The 22,381-nt window shown below is 40.4% G+C and overlaps 1 protein-coding gene across 21 annotated transcripts in view; it reads left to right on the top strand.

Annotated features, from left to right (window-relative positions):
* Poteh (POTE ankyrin domain family member H) overlaps positions 1-22,381 on the top strand; it is a 94,896-nt gene that overhangs the window by 21,641 nt on the left and 50,874 nt on the right. For 15 of the 21 annotated variants that reach the window (XR_010058107.1, XR_010058106.1, XR_010058108.1 and 12 more), the window contains 5 exons: positions 1,814-1,975; positions 9,693-9,726; positions 10,996-11,068; positions 14,172-14,388; positions 20,881-21,097. Coding sequence is in view for 7 of the 21 variants with exons in the window: in XM_008770604.4 (XP_008768826.1) it covers positions 1,814-1,975; positions 9,693-9,726; positions 10,996-11,068; positions 14,172-14,388; positions 20,881-21,097 (703 nt within the window). In the remaining 14 variants the exon portion in view is untranslated. Of the gene's footprint in view, positions 1-1,813; positions 1,976-1,997; positions 2,208-9,692; positions 9,727-10,995; positions 11,069-14,171; positions 14,389-20,880; positions 21,098-22,381 lie in introns of those variants that run through there. The other 6 variants (XR_005493884.2, XR_005493886.2, XR_005493883.2 and 3 more) reach the window with 3 other exon arrangements.

A 22,381-nucleotide genomic window follows, 5' to 3' on the forward strand; every position in this document is an offset into this window, starting at 1 on the left:
TCTGCTGGATAACGTTCCTTTCACGTCGTCATTACAGTACATAAAAGTTTATTTTCCTCCTCTAACATACTATGTCTGTCTGTCTTTCTGTCTCATTTATTGTTATTCCATGTGTACTTTAATGTCAGAGTAGACTTTTGTCTGCATACCAGTATAACCTCATTGGTTAGATTGTGGGCTAGCATACAGTAAGAAGCTACTCAAAATATATTTGTTGTTAGGAGCAAATGAAGTTTACCCTGAGTGTTGTTTTGAACATTAAACTAATTGTCACTTTAAAAAAGTTCGATGTGGATAATTCTCAGGATTTTCATTTACTAACTGTAATCATTAAAAAAAAACCTGATGACTTTCTATAGTCACCACAATAATAATTTTCCATGTTGACAGATAATTCCAACATTGTAGTTGCTTACTCTTACTTACTCTTCTGCCTGTGTCTATGATTGTTTTATCTGTGGCGAATAGATCAAAAGGCTAGCAAAAGTCATTTATATGTTATTAACAAAGGGAAATATAAAGAATAAATGTGGTGACAGCTACTGTGGAAGCGGGAAGGCCATTCAGGAGGTCCCTCTTTTTATGATAAGCAACACTGTGGCAACAATTCAAGATACATCGACAAAGAGACTTTGGCTTCCCACAAGACATGTTTGAAGTTATGGCTGTCTGTGGTAAGGGAGAGCTGTATTGGTCAAGCACAGGTCTAATACCAAACCTTGCTTGATTTGTAAAGTGTTCTGGTTATAATGATACTAAGAGATGTGGCAGCTTCAACCAGATAAGTAGGTTGATACTTGAGAGGCATGGAGTTTAAAAGTAAGCAGACCGATCCCTGCAGCTTATGTTCAAACAGTTATACTAATCTTTACTATGCTGCACTGTTTATATTGTCATGTTTGAAAAGGAAGGCTTTGCTCTGAAGATGTCTTCATTTTTCTTATATATTCTGTGATCTCTTAAATGTAATTTAAGTTAACATTATATTTAAAACAAAACACAGGTATAGTAATTATTAATATCATTCTTAAGTCTAACATTCATTTCTCTGGCTGGGAAGATGTCTTAGTCAGTGCAATGCTTGCTGTGCAAGCAGGAGGACCCGAGTTCAGATCTCCAGCACCCAAGAAAAGCCAGACATGGTAGGATGCTTTCACACTTATAACCCTGCCTGGAGTGGAAGAGGGGGAGATAATCAGCGAGTTTTGAGCTTAGTGAGCATTGCTGTCTTAACTGATAAGATGGAGGGAGGCACCCACTGTTCGCCTCGGTTCTCCACCCTTTCACACGTGCAGACAGTGAGTTCTAACCGGCTGCATAGTGTTTACAAGCAGCGTGACATTCATCTCCGAGTTCTTATAGATTTTCCATTTTTCCTCTTCAGATGTCTGGTTGCCATACTCCTAGTCTTTTGTTTACTTTCTGTTCTCTAAGAACCGTTTCCCATCATGTTTGTCCTGAGGAGCTCCTTATAAATAATTTACTCTTCTGTAAGGCCTTTCTCATGCCCAGCTCCATGTTTACCCATCAACTCTTCTATATGCCATCTGTTTTTATAATTAGAAAATACGTCTTTCATTTTCTTTAGCTGGGACATTTTAATCTTTTTTTTTTTAAAAAGTGAATAAATGAATTAAAATGTGAAAGATAGGGTTTCATCCAGTTGTTTTTTAACCTTGGTCGGTAGAATTACTAAAAACAAACAAACACCCAAAACCAAAACCCAAACTTCAAAAAAAAAAAAACCCACAAAAAACAAAAAACAAAACAAAACAAAACAAAAAACCCACTGACTTTTATGACTCTCTTAAAGGAGTGAACCTGCCACACATTTGATGGAAATAAACAGAAGTGAAAATAAAAACTCTTTTCCTGGAGATTCTATGCCAACATTTGAGACGTGTACTGCAGACACAAGTGCTATGCTACAGGTGAAGCAGAGCTGCGCTCGTGAACTACATCAGGACGATCGAAGGTAACAGTGAGATGTTTTGTTCACTGCAACACTATATTAGCAGTGCTTTTTATGGGAATAAAACAAATGACTACAGTAGTCACTCAAAGCAGAGGGACACTCAGCTGCACCAATGCTGCTGGAAGGCTGAAAGAGACTGGGACTGGTCAACAAGTGTTCTTCATGGAAGCCCAACAGCTTGGAGAATGTTTACTCAGCGAAGCATGAGAGGAGGTGATAACTGTGGAAGGATGTAAGACTTAGGTTTTTCTTACTAAAATGAACGCTGGGGAGAATGTGTGTTTGCATGCTCTTAGAAAGGACAGGGAGATGAGTGTGTGTGTGGGGAGATGTCACACCTTAGTTGTTTAACATTGGAAGACAGGGGCAGGAAAGCAGAAATGGCAAAAAGTCTTCTTAAATAAAATAAGCCATTTTGGGCAATAGAATGTGTCCTAATGCCCAACAAGAAACGAGACCATTGTGGCGTTTTGAAAGAAAAGGGTATGCAATTTTTGAAGGTGACAGTAATTACAGATTTTCACTGTGGCCTGTTTTACAGAAACCAAATTTAAAAGAAATATAATAATCTAACCATCGACTGTACGACCAAAGTGAAGAGGATTGTTTATCTGATTCTGCCAGTTAATTTTAGACACAATTTAAAAATATAACTGAAAAATCAATTGTTTCTGTTATATTTGTCCATACTATATTAGTTAGGTGCTCAGCGCAGAAAGGTGACTATGACATGTGTGTGTAGAAATCTGTCACCCGTGTGGCTCTCTGGCCTTTTGAGTACATAGGACTCCATCGACCTTGTTAGAGACCTTGGTAAAGTGTGTTGGATATTTATACTCAGCTACTTGTCCGTAGAGCTTCTGTTTAGAAAGTTGAGGATGGGTAATTGGTGGTAACTGTGGTGGTTTGAGTGAGAATGGCTCCCATAGGCTCATGTATCTGAATGGTTGGTTTCTTGTTGGTGGACTGTTTAGGAACTATGGGGAGGTATGGCTTTTTGGTAGGAAGTATGCCACTGGGGCTAGGCTTTGTGGTTTCAAAGCCCACATTAGACCTGGCCTCTCTCTTTGCTGCTTGTAGATAAATTTAAGCACTTAACTACTGCTCTAGCCCCACACCTACCTGCCTAATGCCATGCTCCCTGAAATGATGGCCATGGGCTGACACATTGAAACTGTGGATAAACCCACAGTTTAAATGTTTTCTTCTTTAAAGAATTATTTATTTATTTTATGTGATCACCATGTCACTGTCTTCGGACACACCAGAAAAGGGAATGAGATCCCATTAGAGATGGTGGGAGCCACCATGTGGTTGCTGGGAATTGAACTGAGGAAGAGTTAAGAGCAGTCAGTGCTCTTAACCACTGAGCCATCTTTCCAGACCCTTAAATGCTTTCTTTTATACATTGTCTTGGTCATGGTGACTTCTCACAGCAATAAAACACAACCAAGACATTCTCTTTAATGATACTTACATATAATTGACATGCAAATGATGGCCTAACATTACACTATTAGGCGTGGAGTTCTTTATATGATGTAATAAAAGGCTCTCAGGATCCTTTTGGTTTCCATCTGTGCCCAGAGCTAAGGCTGTCCCACAGCGCTCAGGACCCAAAACCTGCCTAAGAGAGCTGTTCTCCCAGGAGTGCTCTCACTCCTAAGCCCATAGGTGAGATCCTACTTTCCCTCCAATAACAGTCCAAAGAGGGACCTGCTAGGAGTGCACAGGGCACAGGAACCACAGAGCAGACTGGGGCAGGATCCTTCCAGTCTCCATCTGCACCCAGAGCTAAGGCTGCCCCACAGTCCTCCGGACCCAAATTTGGCCCATAGAGAGCTGGCCTCCCAGGAGTGCTCTCACTCCTAAGATCACAGGCTCACAGGCCCACAGGAGGGACAAGCTCCAATAAGAGACACAAGACCACCTAACGTCAGAGATAACCAGATGGTGAGAAGCAAGCACAAGAACCTAAGCAACAGAAACCAAGGCTACATGGCATCATCAGAACGCAGTTCTCCCACCACAGCAAGTTCTGGATACCACAACACACCGGAAAAGCAAGATTTGGATTAAAAATCACATCTCATGATGATGATAGAGGACTTTAAGAAGGATATACATAATTCCCTTAAAGAAATACAGGACAACACAGGTAAACATGTAGAAGCCCTTAAAGAGGAAACACAAAAATCCCTTAAAGAGTTACAGCAAAACACAACCAAACAGATGAAGGAATTGAGCAAAACCATCCAGGATCTAAAAATGGAAATAGAAAAAATAAAGAAATCAGAAAGAGAGACAATCTGGAGATAGAAAACCTAGGAAAGAGATTGGGAGTCATAGTCATCACCAATAGAATACAAGAGAAGACAGAATCTTAGGGGCAGAAGATACCATAGAAAACATTGACACAATAGTCAAAGAAAATGCAAAATGCAAAAAGCTTCTAACCCAAAACACCCAGGAAATCCAGGACACAATGAGAAGACCAAATCTAAAGATAGTAAGTATAGAAGAGAGTGAAAATCCCCAATTTAAAGGCCAGTAAATATCTTCAACAAAATTATAGAAGAGAACTTCCCTAACCTAAAGACAAAGATGTCCATGAACATATAAGAAGTCCACAGAACTCCACATAGATTGGACCAGAAAAGAAATTTGTCCTGTCACATAATAGTCATAAAACAAAATGCACAAAACAAAGCATAGTAGAAGCAGTAAGGGAAAAAGTTCACATAATATATAAAGGCAGACCTATCAGAATTACACCAGACTTCTCAACAGAGACTATGAAAGCCAGAAGATCCTGGGCAGCTGTCATACAGATACTAAAAGAACACAAATGCCAGCCCAGGCTACCATATCCAGCAGAACTCTCAATTTCTATAGATGGAGAAACCAAGATGTTCCACGACAAAACCAAATTTACACAATATCTTTCCACAAATCCAGCCCTACAAAGGATAGTAGATGGAAAACTCCAACACAAGGAGGCAAACTACACCCTAGAAAAGACAAGAAATTAATCATCTTTCAACAAAAACAAAAGAAGATAGCAACACAAATGTAATTCCACTTCTAACAACAATAGGAAACAGTCACTTTTCTCTATTATATCTTAACATCGGTGGACTCAAATCCCCAATAAAAAGACATAGACTAACATAAACGAAGTGCACCTCAGTGACAAAGACCAATACTGCCTCAGAGTAAAAGGCTGGAAAAAAAATTTCTAAGCAAATGGTCCCAAGAATGGAAAAAAAAAAGACTTCCATCCAAAAGTTGTCAAAAAAGATAAGGAGGAACACTTCAACCCATCAAAGAAAAAAACAACCAAGATGAACTCTCAATTCTGAACATCTTGCTCCAAATGCAGGGGCACCCACAATCATAAGAGAAACTAAAGCTCAAAACACACATTGCATCTCATACAATAATAGTGGGAGACTTCAACCCCCACTCTCATCAATGGACAGATCATGGAAACAGAAACTAAACAGAGACATAGAGAAACTTAACAAAAGTTATGAACCAAATGAATTTAACAGGTATCTATAGAACATTTCATCCTAAAACAAAAGAATATACCTTCTTCTCAGCACATCATGGTACCTTCTCCAAAATTGACCATATAATTGGTCACAAGACAGGCTTCAACAGATTCAAGAAGACTGAAACAATCCCATGCATCCTATCAGATCACCATGGGCTAAGGCTGATCTTCAATAACAAATAAAAACAACAGAAAGCCCACATACATATGGAAGTTGAACAATGGTCTTCTACTCAATGATAACTCAAGGTCAAGGAAGAAGTAAAGAAGGACATTAAAGACTTTTTAAAATTCAATGATAATGAAGGCACAACATCCCCAAACTTAAGGGAGACAATGAAAGCAGGGCTAAGAGGAAAACTCATAGCTCTGAGTGCCTCCAAAAAGAAACTGGAGAGATCTTTAGCATACTTTAGCAGCTTGACAGCACACCTAAAAGCTCTAGAAGAAAGAGAAGCAAATACACCTAAGAGGAATAGAAGGCAGGAAATGATCAAACTCAGGGCTGAAATCAACCAAGTAGAAACAAAAAGAACTAGACAAAGAATCAACAAAACTAGGAGCTGGTTCTTTGAGAAACAAAATTGATAAACCCTTAGCCAGACTAACCAGAGGGCAGAGAGAGTGTATCCAAATTAACAAAAATCAGAAATGAAGAGGGAGATATAACAACAGAAACGAGGAAATTAAAAAAAATCATCAGATTCTACTATGAAAGCCTATACTCAACAAAACTGGAAAATCTGGATGAAATGGACAATTTTCTAGACAGATACTAGGTACCATAGTTAAATCAGGATCAGACAAACCATCTAAACAGTTCTATAACCCCTAAAGACAGAAGCAGTCATTACAAGTCTCCACACCAAAAAAGCCCAGGACCAGATGGGTTTAGTGCAGAATTTTATCAGACCTAATACCAATACCGTCCAAATTATTTCACAAAATATAAACAGACAGAGCACTACCAGATTCCTTCTTTGAAGCCACAATTATGCTTATACCTAAACCACACAAAGACCCTACAAAGAAAGAGAACTTCAGACCAATTTTCCTTATGAATATCAATGCAAAAATACTCAATAAAATTCTTGCAAACCGAATCCAAGAACACATCAAAACGATCATCCATCATGATCAAGTAGGCTTCATCCCATGGATGTAGGGATGGTTCAATATACAGAAATCGATCAACATAATCTATGATATAAACAAACTTAAAGAAAAAAAACCTCATGATCATCTCATTAGATGCTGAGAAAGCATTTGACAAAACTCAACACCCCTTCTTGATAAAAGTCTTGGAAAGATCAGGAATTCAAGGCCCATACCTAAACATAGTAAAAGCATTATACAACAAACCAGTAACCAACATAATCTAAATCGAGAGAAACTTGAAACAATCCCACTAAAATCATGTACTAAACAAAGCTGCCCACTCTCTCCCTATCTATTCAATGTAGGACTGGAAGTCCTAGCCAGAGCAATTAAACAACAAAAAGAGGTCAAAGGGATACAAATTGGAAAGGAAGAAGTCAAAATATCACTATTTGCAGAAGAGATGATAGTATAGTAAAAATGGTCATCTTGCCAAAAGCAATCTACAGATTCTATGCAATCCCCATCAAAATTCTAACTCAATTCTTCATAGAGTTAGAAAGAGCAATTTGAAAATACATTTGGAACACAACAAATCCATGATAGCTGTATTACAGAGCAATAATGATTGAACTGTATGGAATTAGTTCAGAGACAGGTAGGTAGATCACTGGAATAGAATTGAAGACCCAGAAATGAACTCACACACCTATGGTCACTTGATCTTTGACAAAGAGCTAAAACCATGCAGGGGAAAAATACAGCATTTTCAACAAATGGTGCTGGTTCAACTGGTAGTCAGCATGTAGAAGAATGCAAATCGATCCATTCTTATCACCTTGTACAAAGATCAACTCCAAGTGGATCAACGACCTCCACATAAAACCAGATACACTCAAACTAATAGAAGAAAAAGTGGGGAAGAGTCTCGAACACATGGGCACTGGGAAAAATTTCCTGAACAGAACACTGATGGTTTATGCTCTAAGATCAAGAACCAACAAATGTGACCTCATAAAACCACAAAGCTTCCGTAAGGCAAAGGACACTGTCACTAAGACAAAACAGCAACCAACGGATTGGGAAAAGATCTTTACCAATCCTACATCTGATGGAGGGCTAATATCCAAAATATACAAAGAACTCAAGAAGTTAGACTTCAGAGAGCCAAATAACCCTATTAAAAATGGGACACAGAGCTAAACAGAACATTCTCAGCTGAGGAATACCGAATGGCTGAGGAGTATGGGAAGAAATAAACATCCTTAGTCATCAGGGAAATGCACATCAGAATAACCCTGAGATTCCACCTCACACCAGTGAGAATGGCTAAGATAACAAACTCAGGTGACAGCAGATGCTGGTGAGGATGTGGAGAAAGAGGAACACTCCTCCATTGTTGGTGTGATTGCAAGCTGGTTCAATCACTCTGGAAATCAGTCTGGAGGTTCCTCAGAAAATTGGACATTGAACTACCTGAGGACCCAACAATACCTCTCCTGGGCATATACCCAAAAGATTCTCCAACATATAACAGAGACACATGCTCCACTATGTTCATAGCAGCCTTATTTATAATAACCAGAAGCTGGAAAGAACCCAGATGCCTTTCAACAGAGGAATGGATTCAGAAAATGTGGTACATCTACACAGTGGAGTACTAGTCTGGTATTAAAAACAATGACTTGATTAAATTCATAGGCAAGTGAATGGATCTAGAAAATATCATCCTGAGTGAGGTAACCCAATCACAAAAGAAACCACACATGGTATGCACTGACGAATAAGTAGATATTAGCCCAAAAGGTTGAATTACCCAAGAACCAATCCACAGACCACATGAAGCTGAAGTAGAAGGATCCAAAGTGTGAATGCTTCAGACCTACTTAGAAGGAGGAACAAAAATATTCATAGGAGGAGATATGGAGACAAAGTTTGGAGTAGAGACTGAAAGAATGGCTACATACAGCCTGCTCTACCTGGGGATCCAGCCCATATACAAGTACCTACATGGTGACTCACAGCCACTGTAACCCTAAGTCCAGAGGCTGTGATACCCTCTTCCAACTGCCAGTCAACAAGCACAGATGAGGTGCACATCCTCCTCTCCCTCCTCTTCATCCTCCTCTTCCTCCTCTTCATCCTCCTCTTTCTCTTCTTCTAGGAGTTGCATATAAGTTCGAGAGAAAGCTAGCTCCTAGTGTTGTTTTTAAAAAGGGCTTCCTAAAGGCTTAAACAGTATTTTCTAAATGGGTTTTAGTACTCATGAAAGTTTGATGGCATGTGTTTATCATTTATTTAAAAAAATTAAAATTGAGTTTATGCCTTTTATTCATGTTCTGCCTGCCTGCCTGCCTGCCTGTATGTATGTATGTATGTATGTATGTATGTATGTATGTATGTATGTGCACTACATCTGTGCTTGTTGACTGGCGGTTGGAAGAGGGTATCACAGCCTCTGGACTTAGGGTTACAGTGGCTGTGAGTCACCATGTAGGTACTTGAAATCAAACTCAGGTCCTTTGCAAGAGCAACAAATGTTCTTAACTTCTCAACTATCTTTCTAGCTCCTTCTGTTTGTTTGTTTGTTTGTTTGTTTGTTTTGAGACAGGCTTACTTGTAGCTTTGTCTGGCCCAGAACTCACTACATAGACCAGGCTAGCCTCAAACTCACAGAGATCTGCCTTTTTCTGCCTCCCAATTGTTTGGACTAGAGACATGTATCAGTATGCCAAGGCCTGATTATAGTTTTAAATGACAAAGCAAAAAAGTATCGGTATATTTCTTTCTATCAAATAATAAAAGTAATGTGTTTTCCTTTTTCTTTGGCAATCAGAACGTTTGACTAAAGTTAACTGTTGGTCATGATACTACTAATAATTTGTTCCTTAAGTTTATTTTCAAGTCCTTTTGTAGAAATAGTTGTATCTTAAATATCGTATAACAGTTATGAACAGAGTAAATTATAACTTCAGATTGTTATATGTAAGGAAAATATAATTTGCATTCAAAATATTTCCTAGTCACCTGAAATAATTTTGTGTTTCTTTACTTTTTAAGGTATGCAAAGAACACATCTAAAGAAAAGCACGAGGTACCTACCATAAAGGAGTCATGAAAGCCCTGAGAGCCACAGAGAGCCCTGAGCCGCTGTGTGACCACACGGGGGAGCTGCTGAGTCTCCCATCTGCCCCTCTTTAGGCCTGAGCAGTGGTGTAGAAACTTGACCTTGTAACACCCCACGGGCTCAGTGCTGCTCACCCTAGGCCTGCACTATGTGGCACTATATCCTGGAGGGATGGAGGCCTGGATGATCGCAGAAGCTACTGCTTGCCAGCAAGATGGGAAGGTCATAGCAGGGAGTTTTGCACTCAGATGCTTCAGTATAAGGAAATGATAAGGTTTCCGCAAGAGGAATGGCACCCGTGATGGCACACTAGAATGCCAGGCTGCTGATAAGAGGAACCAGGTTTGCTTTGCCTTCAGGAGATGGAGAAACCATGGAGCTTGATGTTGTCTGAGGGAAAGGGGGTGTGAGAGCTGTTTTAATTCAAGACAATGACACACAGTAACTCTTGTGCTGGCTTCTTTCCTATCACCCACACACAGCGAGAGCCATTTGAGAGATGGGAAACTCAATTGAGAAAATGCCTGTAGGGGCTGCGGTTCTGGGTCCTATCAGAAAGCAGGTTGAGAAAGCCATAGAGAGCCTTCCAAGCCAGGCAGAAGCACTGTTCCATGGCCTTTACCTCAGCTCCTATCTACAGGCTCCTACCTACCTTGTTTGGGTTCCTACATGGAGAGACCCTGTCTCAAACAAGAAAAACATTGAGAAGATAGTGTAATTTGTTATAAAAATATGTTAAAATACATGATTAAATGTCAAGAGAAAAAAAGAATTTTCTGTAATATAAAGACATTTTTTTTGAAAAAGAAATTATAGGACAGCAATTATCCAAAAGGCACCTTCTGACAAAATTCCATTTTTTCAGAAGTACCTGTACTTTTGTACACACACACACACACACACACACACACACACACACACACACACACATACTTTTTTAAAATTTTATTTTATGTGTGAGTTTTGTCTGATGTATGTACATATACCACATGCATGCTGGGTCCTGCGGAAATCTGAAGAGGACGTCTGGTGCCCTGGCACTGGAGTGATGGACGGCTGTGAACTAGCTTGCGGGTGCATGAAATCCAATCCTGGGCCCTCTGCAAGAACAGCCAGTGCTCTTAACTACTGAGCTACCTCTCCAGCCCAATATATTTTAAGATAAAATAATATCGCATTCACACGCCATATATGGTATAAACATTTTGAGGACTGCTTGTGGTGTTTATTTTACAGGTCAAGAAGCTAAAAAATTTTGGGGAAGGCCTGGAGGACGGGACTCTGCCATGTGAAGCGGCCTCAGATGACTGTGAGTTGCTGCATCCCTAGTGACGCACATGCTCTGAGGCTAAACACGCAGGCTGGAAGGAAGGGTGATGTCGGCGTGTAAATATGAGGTGTTTGTGTGTGGCTTGTATTAGCAGGTACAGACTGAGGGCGCTGTCACACAGAACAGTGAGGCGTTACACTTTGTGCTCATGCTACATGCACTTGGTATTAAAGTAGAGTGTCACTGTGGTCACCCCTGTGGCACTTTCCTCAGACTGTTTACACTCCTGTCCCTTCACCACGATTAGGTCAGGCTGACCATGGTCTCAGCCTGGAATACCACAGTAATGGTAGAGCTGTTCCCTGCTATCCCTACCTCCTTGGGACCATCTCTGCAAGTAGTAAGTGTTTTAAAAACTCACAGCTACATAGAGACTCTGCCTCAATCCAAACAGAACACAACACAACCGGATATAACCATTCTGTCACGTCCTTCATACAGTCCAGTCTTCCGCTAGCGATTTTCTTTAGCCTTTACAAAGCCTTTCACCTTTAAAGAAATTAAGTTGTTTTTCAAAAATTCAGTGTATATTCAGGGTACATTCCTTATCGTGTGTGTGTGTGTGTGTGTGTGTGTGTGTGTGTGTGTGTGTGTGTTTGCAGTGACTTTCTCCTTGTTTCAGGGTTGAATCTGATCGTTTCTAGCTGGTGGTGGTCTATCCTAGGGCGTCCTACACACTTGGTAGCACTTGGTGGTGGGGGTCCACCCTGCGGTGTCCTGCACACTTGACAGCACTGCTGCTCTCCCATTCACCCACACCTTATCTCCCCACGTATGCTTCTTATTAGCATATAGCACTCACGGGAAGTCATTGGTTTCCTTTGGATGTTTTCCTGTCTGTGAGTAAGATGCTGCAACCTATTGCACTTACACGTTGTTTTTATCAAAAAGAAGCTGCCTGTTTTGTGTCGGTCTACTCTGTCTTTTAAACTGTAGTCCCCCTTTATGACAAAACTCACTGGCGTCGCGCTTTCGACTTCCATAGCTCTGTAGTGGGTGAAACAATCCTCACTCCCCTATTTCTGCTCGAGTCTGGAGACCATTTTGGCTGTTGCACATGTGCAGTGAGGGTTTAATACAGGCTTTGTGCATGTTTGGTAACTGCTCTCCCACTAAACCGTATTCCCAGACCTCCCTGCATAGGAATTTTATAAACATATTTTCTATTAAGAACAGTCCGGTGTCTTTGGCTTTGCAGGCATTGTGGTTTGGGTGAGAATGGCCCCCATGGTCTCACACAGCTCAGTGCTTGGTCCCTAGTTGGTGCAACTGTTGAGAAGGGTTAGGAGGGCTGGCCTTTTTGTACAAGGTGTGTCTTTGGGAGTGGGCTTTGAGTTTCTAAATCCCATGTCAGTTTCAGTGAGTTCTCGCTGCTTCCGGCTTGTGAACCAAACTGTAACCTTTCACTTACTGCAAACGTACACGCTCACCATCATGATGGCTATGGAACCAAGAGCCCTAGATTAAATGTTTCTTTTATAAGTTGCCTTTGTCTTGTGTCTCTTTACAGCAATAGAAAGGAAACTAAGACCTCAGGTAAAGGCATCTATACTAAACCTGAAGATGTCCTGAGTCTGATCCCTAAATTCAGAGGTGGAAGGAGAGAGCCAGTTTCCACAATTTGTTCTCTGACGTTCCCACATGCTCTATGACACATACGCCCCTGGACATATGTATACATACACATTATAGGAATAAATGTAAACAAAAGCCTGTGGCTTCCAGGGAATTAGAATGAGAAGAATTAACATTTAAATTTTTTTTTGTTCTTTTTTTTTCGGAGCTGGGGACCGAACCCAGGGCCTTGCGCTTCCTAGGCAAGCGCTCTACCACTGAGCTAAATCCCCAACCCCGAATTAACATTTAAATAATAATAATTTGACTCTAGCAAAGTATATGATTGCATATATGACTCATTTAGATTTCTCAGCAATGTTCGCAGTTTTTAGTGTATAGATCTTTATCTGCTTTCATGTTTTTCTGAAATGATGATATTCTGATAAAGTATGGTTTTAAGTTCTGCCTATATATTTTTATGTTTAAATGATATGTGGTCGTGTGTACACGTGACCGACATTACCATGCATATATACAATATGGATGGTTATGATAGTATGATCTATGAGAGTGGTCGTCACCTCTGTCACCTCATAGCTGTGTGTGCTTGTTGGCCTAGCATCACCAGTGATCGCCACTGTTCTGACATCATCAGGCAGTTGTCACTCAGTTATTTTATTGTCCTGTGTGCTGTGGAGTATCAGGAGTGATTTCTTCTATCCAACTGGACTCTTTCCAGATATTCCTTTTCATTTTCCCTGAGATCTCATAAGCCTTTTTACCTACTCTGTATCTGTGAAGTGGGAATTTTCACAGAGGCGAGTTAGATGTTTGTCACTTTTGTCACTATCTGGAAGATACTTTCTGTTTCATTCAGTTCCAGGGATTAAACCTTAGACCTTATAAACGCAAATCAGGTACTGAGGTATAACCCCATGGTTTAGGGTCTAGTAAGAACCTCTCTACAGAGGAACAAGGCGGTCTTTCTGGTTCCCGTTCAGTCCCTTCCCTTTGTAAGGTTTGGGTTCACGATCTTTCATTGCTGATGATATCTTATCTTAAATACTGTTGACAAAATAAGCTCATCTATTTGACCTCAGTGGTCTCAGGTAAAGTTATAAGTCTATCCCTCCCACTCCATCCTGTATAACAGCAGACTGCACTGGAGTCTCAGGAAATGCTGCAGATGGGCTAGATGATTTTTACCTTCTGCCTGAATCCTGTTCGTCATTGATCTCTTAGTGTAGTAATCTCTTCCTTGGGCCCAATGAAGGCAGTCCCCTCTTTTCTTACAACATTCATGTGGTTTTATAAGGGTCATGAAGCCGAACATGAGAAAGATCTTGTCAGTTGTATCTCAAAAGTCAGACAAACGCGTTTTACATTGTCCACACGCAAGGAGCTGTTAGCTCAGTGAACGAGAGAATGTCAAAATGTATATAGTTCATCACGCATTAAAAAATGCTCACAAAAAAAAAAGAAAAAAAATGCTCAGATATTTTGCCTCTGTATTGTTTTCACCTAGATAGAGATTCTGGTTGCCTATTGGGACTCTGGGATGAATTATATTTATGTAAAAGACTGCTGGAAATTAAAAATAGTTATGGTGATGTACTTAGAAGAGAAATTAAAAAAATGGAGACGAAGCATGGTGGAGTGCGCAAAGAACTCTCCAAAATTACAGAAGTGTTATCGCAGCCAGAGCGACAGGAGACAGAATGGGGAGAGCTCTGCAATCTGAGGTACAGCAGATAAGTTGAAAATAAACTTTGACGTGATACTATAGAACTGTAAGGGATTTTTTTCTTCCATTTTTATTAAATTGGGTATTTCTTATTTACATTTTAAATGTTATTTCCTTTTCCAGTTTCCAGGCCATCATCCCCCTAAGCCCTCCCCCTCTCCTTCTTTATGGGTGTTCCCCTCCCCATCTTCCCCCCATTACCTCCCTCTCCCCAACAATCCCGGACACTGGGGGTCCAGCCTTGGCAGGAGCAAGGGCTTCCCCTTCCACTAGTGCCCTTACTAGGCTATTCATTGCTACCTATGAGGTTGCAGCCCAGGGTCAGTCCATGTATAGTCTTTGGGTGGCGGCTTAGTCCCTGGAAGCTCTGGTTGGTTGGCATTGTTGTTCTTATGGGGTCTCGAGCCCCTTCAAGCTCTTCCAGTCCTTTCTCTGATTCCTTCAACGGGGGTCCCGTTCTCAGTTCAGTGATTTGCTGCTGGCATTCGCCTCTGTATTTGCTGTATTCTGGCTGTGTCTCTCAGGAGCGATCTACATCCAGTTCCTGTCAGCCTGCACTTCTTTGCTTCATCCATCTTATCTAGTTTGGTGGCTGTATATGTATGGGCCACATGTGGGGCAGGCTCTGAATGGTTGTTCCTTCTGCCTATGTTCTAAACTTTGCCTCCCTATCCCCTCCTAAGGGTATTCTTGTTCCCCTTTTAAAGAAGGAGTGAAGCATTTGCATTTTTGTCATCCTTCTTGAGAGTTTCATGTGTTCTGTGCATCTAGGGTAATTTGAGCACTTGGGCTAATAGCCACTTATCAATGAGTGCATACCATGCGAGTTTTTCTGTGATTGGGTTACCTCACTCAGGATGATATTTTCCAGTTCCAACCATTTGCCTACGAATTTCATAAAGTCATTGTTTTTGATAGCTGAGTAATATTCCATTGTGTAGATGTACCACATTTTCTGTATCCATTCCTCTGTTGAAGGGTATCTGGGTTCTTTCCAGCTTCTGGCTATTATAAATAAGGCTGCTATGAACATAGTGGAACAAGTGTCTTTGTTATTTGTTGGGGCATCTTTTGGGTATATGCCCAAGAGAGGTATAGCTCAGGTAGTGCAATGTCCAGTTTTCTGAGGAACCTCCAGACTGATTTCCAGAATGGTTGTACCAGTCTGCAATCCCACCAACAATGGAGGAGTGTTCCTCTTTCTCCACATCCTTGCTAGCATCCGCTGTTGCCTGAGTTTTTGACCTTAGCCATTGTGACTGGAATCTCAGGGTTGCTTTGATTTGCATTTCACTTATGACTAAAGATGTTGAACATTTCTTTAGGTGTTTCTCAGCCATTCGGCATTCCTCAGCTATGAATTCTTTGTTTAGCTCTGAACCCCATTTTTAATAGGGTTATTTGTCTCCCTGCGGTCTAACTTCTTGAGTTCTTTGTATATTTTGGATATAAGCCCTCTATCAGTTGTAGGATTGGTAAAGATCTTTTCAGTTGGGAGGTTTTTTAATGACTTCTTCTATTTCCTTATGGGATATGGGCCTGTTTAGAAAGTTTACCTGCTCTTGATTTAACTTTGGTATGTGGTATCTGCCTAGAAAACTATCCATTTCATCTAAAATTTCCAGTTTTATTGAGTATAGGCTTTTGTAGTAGGGTCTGATGATTTTTTTAAATTTCTTCTCTTTCTGTTGCTATGTCTCCCTTTCATTTCTGATTGTGTTAATTTGGATAATGCCTCTGGGCCCTTTAGTTAGTTTGGCTAAGGGTTTATCTAGCTTGTTGATTCTCTCAAAGCTTTTGGTTTTGCTGTTTCTTTGTATTGTTCTGTTTGTTTCTATTTGGTTGATTTCAACCCAGAGTTTGACTATTTTCTGCCATCTACTCCTCTTGGGTGTGTTGGCTTCTTTTTGTTCTAGAGCTTTCAGGTGTGCTGTCAAGCTGCTAGAGTAAGATCTCTCCAGTTTCTTTACCAGTGCACTTAGTGCTATGAAGTTTTCTTTTAGTAGTGCTTTCATGTGTCCCATAACTTTGGGTATGATATGTTATCATTGAGTAAACCATTGTTCAACTTCCGTGTGTATGTGGGCTTTATGTTTCGCTTTTGCCTGTTATTGAAGACCAGTCTTAGTCCATGGTGATCTGATAGGATGCATGGGATTATTTCAATCTTCTTGTATCTGTTGAGGCCTGTTTTTTTTTTTGACAATTATATGGTCAATTTTGGAGAAGGTACCATGATGTGCTGAGAAGAAGGTAATTTCTTTTGTTTTAGGATGAAATATTCTATAGATATCTGTTAAATCCATTTGGTTCATAACTTCTGTTAGTTTCTTTTTCCATGATCTGTCCATTGGTGAGAGTGGGGTGTTGAAGTCTTCCTTTTTTTTTTTTTTGGAGCTGAGGACCGAACCCAGGGCCTTGCACTTGCTAGGCAAGCGCTCTACCACTGAGTTAAATCCCCAACCCCTATTCTCTCTCTCTTTTTTTAGTCTTCCATTATTGTGTGGGGTTCAATGTGTGTTTTGAGCTTTAGTAAAGTTTATTTTATGAATGTGGGTGCCCTTACATTTGGGGCATAGATATTCAGAATTGATATTTTCTCTTGATGGATTTTCTTTTTGATGAATATGAAATGTCCTTCCTCATCATGCTTGATAACTTTTGGTTTAAGTCTATTTTATTGGATATTAGGATGACAACTCCAGCTTGTTTCTTGGGACCATTTGCTTGGAAAAATTTTTTCCATCCTTTTTTTTTTTTCCATCCTTTTACTCTGAGATAGTGTCTGTCTTTGTTAATGAGGTGTGTTTCTTGTATGTGGCAAAATGCTGGATCTTGTTTGAGTATCCAGTCTGGTAGCTTGTGTCTTTTTATAGGTGAGTTGAGTCCATTAATATTGAGAGATATTAAAGACAGATGACTGTTGGTTCCTGTTATATTTGTTTTTGTAGGTGGCTTTATGTGCTTATGATTTTCTCCTTTTGGCTTTGTTATGAGATGCTTAACATCTTGTCTTTCTTTGGTATAGGTATCTTCCTTGTATTGGAGTTTTCCCTCTAGGATCCTCTGTAGGGCTGGATTGATAGATACTGCTTGAATTTGGTTTCGTCCAGGAATATTTTGGTTTCTCCATCTATGTTGACTGAGAGTTTTGCTGGGCTGGAACTTGTGTTCTTTTAGAATCTGCATGACATTTGACTAGGTTCTTTTGACTTCCATAGTCTCTGTTGAGAAGTCTGGTGTAATTCTGATAGATCTGCCTTTGTATGTTACTTGTCCCTTTTCCCTTGCAGCTTTTCCTGGATGGTTTTGATCAATTTCTTCACCTGTTTGGTTGTGTTTTTCTGTAATTCTTTAAGGGATTTTTGTGTTTCCTCTTTAAGGGGTTCTACTTGTTTACCTGTGTTCTCCTGTGTTTCTTTTAGGGAGTTATTTATGTTCTTCCTAACGTTCTCTATCATCAACATGAGATGTGATTTTAAATCTGAATCTTGCTTTTCCATTGTGATGGGATATCCAGGACTTGCTGTAGTGGGAGAACTGGGTTCTGATGATGCCAAGTAGCCGTTGCTTAGATTCTTGTTCCTGCCTCTCACCATCTGTCAATTTCTACTGCTATCTGCCCTTGCTGTCTCTGACTGGATCCTTTCACCCCTGTGATCCTGGTTGTGTCACAACTCCTCAAAGTTGCCTCTGTGATCCTGTGATCCTGTGATCCTGAGATCCTGGAGGTATCAGAGCTCCTGGGAGTCAAACTCCCTCTGGGATTCTGAAGTCCTGGAGTTACCAAGCTCCTGAGATCCTGTTGTGTCAGAGCTCCTGGGAGTCAAGCTTTCTCAGGGTGTTGCAGGAGTGAGTGGGGAGGCAGAGCCCTGGGTTTGCTCTAGGTAGTGGTGCAAGCTGAAAGAAACCTGTGCCTCTGACTGTGCAGGGTTTGTGTTTCCCTGGTTCCTGTGGGGGTCCTAGTTAGGCTGAGTATTGGGAAAGATGCTGTGGTCTCAACTGTTATTTTGAATGTATCAGAGCTCTGAAGCTTCTGGTTGTCTTCTATCTCCTGGGAGTCTCCTCTGTGATGCGGTGATCCTGGGCATTTCAGAGCACCTGGGAGTTGGGCTCCCTCTGGGTTTTGTAAGAGTGGATGCTGAGTCAGCACCCCGGGTCTACTCTGGGTCCAGGAAGGAACCCATGCCACTGTCTGAGCTGGGGTTCCTGCGTCCCTGGATCCTGGGGGACCCAGTTGCTCTGGGTGTTGGGGTAGATGTTGTTGACCTCTTCTGTGATCCTGGGCGTTTCAGAGCACCTGGGACTCGGGCTCCCCCTGGGTGTTGTAGGCGTGGGTGCAGAGCCAGTGCCCCAGGTCTGCTCTGGGTGCAGGTTCAAACTGTGATTCTGGGCGTGTTAGAGCACCTGGGAGTCAAGTTTCCTCTGGGTGTTGTGGGACTGTGTGCAGAGCCAGCGACCAAGGTCTGCTCAGGGCACTGGTTCAGACAGGAAGGGACAGGTGCCCCTGGCTGGGTAGGGTCGGGGGTGGGGTTCCTGCGTCCCTGGATCCTGGGGGACCCAGTTACTCTGAGTATTGGGGCAGATGTCATGGTCTTTCCTGTGATCCTGGGTGTTTCAGAGCACCTGACAGTTGAGCTTCCTCTGGGTGCTGTGGGAATGGGTGCAGAGCCAGTGAGCGCCCCAGGTCTGCTCAGAGCCATAGGAACTTTAAAGAAAGGATTAATTAAATTGTACTCAGGCTAGTTTATATTAGTTTAATCACATACCACAAGAATATAAAGTGATCATTTTCCTGAACCCAGGGTTTTTTTCCCTAGAATGTAAACATTGTAGTTTTAGTTAATTTTCACTACTTGTGATCCGCTAGAGTCTCATACATAGGCTAGACGGCCCAGATTTATCAATACTTTGGTTTTTGGCATACATAAAATTAAAAACAAAACAAAACACAGAAATCCTGGAAGACTGGGAAAAGTGCTTGCCATGCGAACAGAGGGCTCGATTTGATATTTCGGAAAAGTTTTGGTGTCCTGTTGAACCTCTGCAGTACCAGTAAAAGGGAGGGTAAGGAGGGAGAAAAATGGAGATCTCTGGCCAGTCAGTCTAGGCAGATAAGTGAGCTTTAGGTCCAGAGAGAGTCTAACTCAAAAAGATAATATGAAGGATGATTGCAAAAGATATCTGACATTAGCTTCTGGCTATGTCATATGTAGATACACGTACATGTGCACATATACAGGAACATATGCACATATCATGCACATACTCAATATTAAAAGGAAATAAAAATAAATTAGTAATTAACTTATTAAACATGTTTCTCTCAAACACGAAAGATTCACATTTCTATGGTGCAAGTATATATTACTTTTTATTATTGGATTAATCACATCCTATACTGTTCAAATTTGGCTTTTGAAATTGCTGATATAATATATAATACTCAACAAGATAGGATATAGTACTAAAAAAATGGGATAACACGTTTTAGACTCCTTGTTCTAGTCAGATTATGGCAGTGTGCAGACAGCATTTCAAGGTGCTATCAACGCTGTAAAATCATTTTGGGGTTAGTTGTAGCATTTTATTTTTTTGAGGTAGAGTTTCCGTGTGCAGCCCTGGCTGTCCTGGAACTCAGAGGTCCACCCATCTCCTAAGTTCTAGGTTTAAACACATTCATCACCATGCCCAGCTACTGGCATAGTTTAGAAAGATAAAATTTAATTTCTAGTTATTTTAGAAATTTGTTCATGAGCAGTAATTTTAAAAATGATTAAATTCAAATTATTTTAGTTGAGAAGTAACTGTTAATATAGAAAAGATGACTTTTAATTTGCACCATAGCTGAATAATTTCAAAATGACTTTTTTATATTCTTTAAGAGTTAATTTTAAGCAAACCTACCAAGCCAAGAAAAAAAAGTTTTCACTATTATCTTTCGAGTATACATGATCTTTCGAAGTGACTGAAATGCAAAATAAAGACATGAACTAAATGGGAATGTAGCAATTTGATTAAGTCAATAAGGTATTGATTTATTAGTGTGATCAAAATCTCAGTTACAAATATTAACATTTTCTTTCTAATGAGTGAATGACTTAGTTACTATTGGCAAAATACCATGACCAAGGCAACGTACAGAAGGTGTTAAGTTTTGGGGCTTTTGGTTCCAGAAGGCTAGAGTCTGTTTTGGAGAGGGGCCCTGGCATCAGGGAGTCAGACATGGTGCTAGAGCGTAGCTGAGAGCTTACATCTTGCACTGCAGCATGAGGCAGAGACAGAGAGGGAACTAGCTGGGAGCAGTGTGGGATTCTTCAACTTCAAATCCCGTGCCCAGGGACACACTTCCTCCAACAAGGCCACGCTTCCCAGTCCTTCCCAGACAGTTCTGCTAACTGGGGACCAAGCATTCAAATATCTGAGCCTATGGGGGACATTTTCATCCAAACACCACAATGAATATTAATATTAGCATATTTAATGGCAGGTCTTCCTTAAAACAAAACGAGAACATAATAAATGATGGTTGTTTTGATGGAAAAATGAAAACTGAATTAAGAGGTAGAGAAAGGCAGTATCATGAAGAATTTGGAAGGTCACCTCTATACCATCAATGTAATGAAGAATTTGAAGTTGGTCAACATGAAATGTCCCTAGGGAATCTAAATATGAACTTAAAGGCTTTACACGACAGTGTGACACAGGTAAATTATTACTGCAAATTTCATATCTGATTAACATTATTTATATCAATTTGTGTATTGTATATATATAATAGCTATTTATATTTGTCTTATCTGTCTTATCTATCATCTATCTGTCTGTCTGTCTGTCTATCTATCTATCTATCTATCTATCTGTCTATCTATGTATTTGTGTGTCACTAAAGGGACACTATTTAAGAAACATGTTTGCTGACAATTTCATCATTTGTAAACACCAAAGGTTCTACGTACACAGCTGTAGCACATCTGTTGCAACACAGGGCAGTATCATGAGTGGGACACCATATGTATGCTAACCATGATGTTGTTGTATGACCAGTGTACTGTTGTATTATTAGGTGTTAAATAAATACTCATCCTATGATGAAATTATAACACAGCTAGAATTATTGATTTTACTATTGTCAGTCATTGTTTGTAACAATTAGCCTGTAATTTCCCATTGCTCTTTCAGCTTTTTCATTGTTGTTTATCTGTTTAAGAAATAATCTTGTTTAAGTGATTTACTGAAGGAGAAATGATATTTGATAAACATGTAACTTTTTCTTAAACGGAACACATTTTTGCTTGACAAACTGTTAGGATAAAATCAGGTCCTTCACTAAATGTGGGTAAGCAATTAAGTATGCAAATTGGAAGAACTTATTCTAATAGATAATTACTTCGTCAAAGACAAAATGTTGTCCTAACTATGGAGACAAATGAGATTTGGGTTCCTGTTGTATAGCCAAGCGAGAAGAAAGATTTGTAGCATTTTACTCTGGCTACTGCTTTCCTGATGTGTAGTTCACATACCCTTATCTACTCTTCAGAGCTCTGAATGAGGCAGCTCAGCATGAATACTCAGTAGGAATGCTTGATCTCAAACTAGAGTCCAACAGTATGCCGGCCTTTATCAGGCATGCCATCAGTTACAGGCTGCTTAGTGTAGAAGGCCATGTTTGCATTTTACTACACGACCATTGTACTGAAAGTTGAGTACAGAGAAAAGGTTACTTATGAATTATTGTGAGTGGAAGAAGTTGCTTTATTAAAAAAATAAAGGGGTTGGGGATTTAGCTCAGCGGTAGAGCGCTTGCCTAGCGAGCGCAAGGCCCTGGGTTCGGTCCCCAGCTCTGGAAAAAAAAGAAAAAAAAATCCCAATTGTTTGATGAGGACTTGGGAACCGGATGCTGGGGTACAAGCCTGCTAGCTTAGAGGCTCAGAGAAAGCATCCTCTGAAAGATCAGAGGAAGATCTTCCTCCTCAGCCACTGTTCCAGAA

The sequence above is a fragment of the Rattus norvegicus genome, chromosome 15, assembly GCF_036323735.1.
Source record: "Rattus norvegicus strain BN/NHsdMcwi chromosome 15, GRCr8, whole genome shotgun sequence".
Lineage (NCBI taxonomy): Eukaryota > Metazoa > Chordata > Mammalia > Rodentia > Muridae > Rattus > Rattus norvegicus.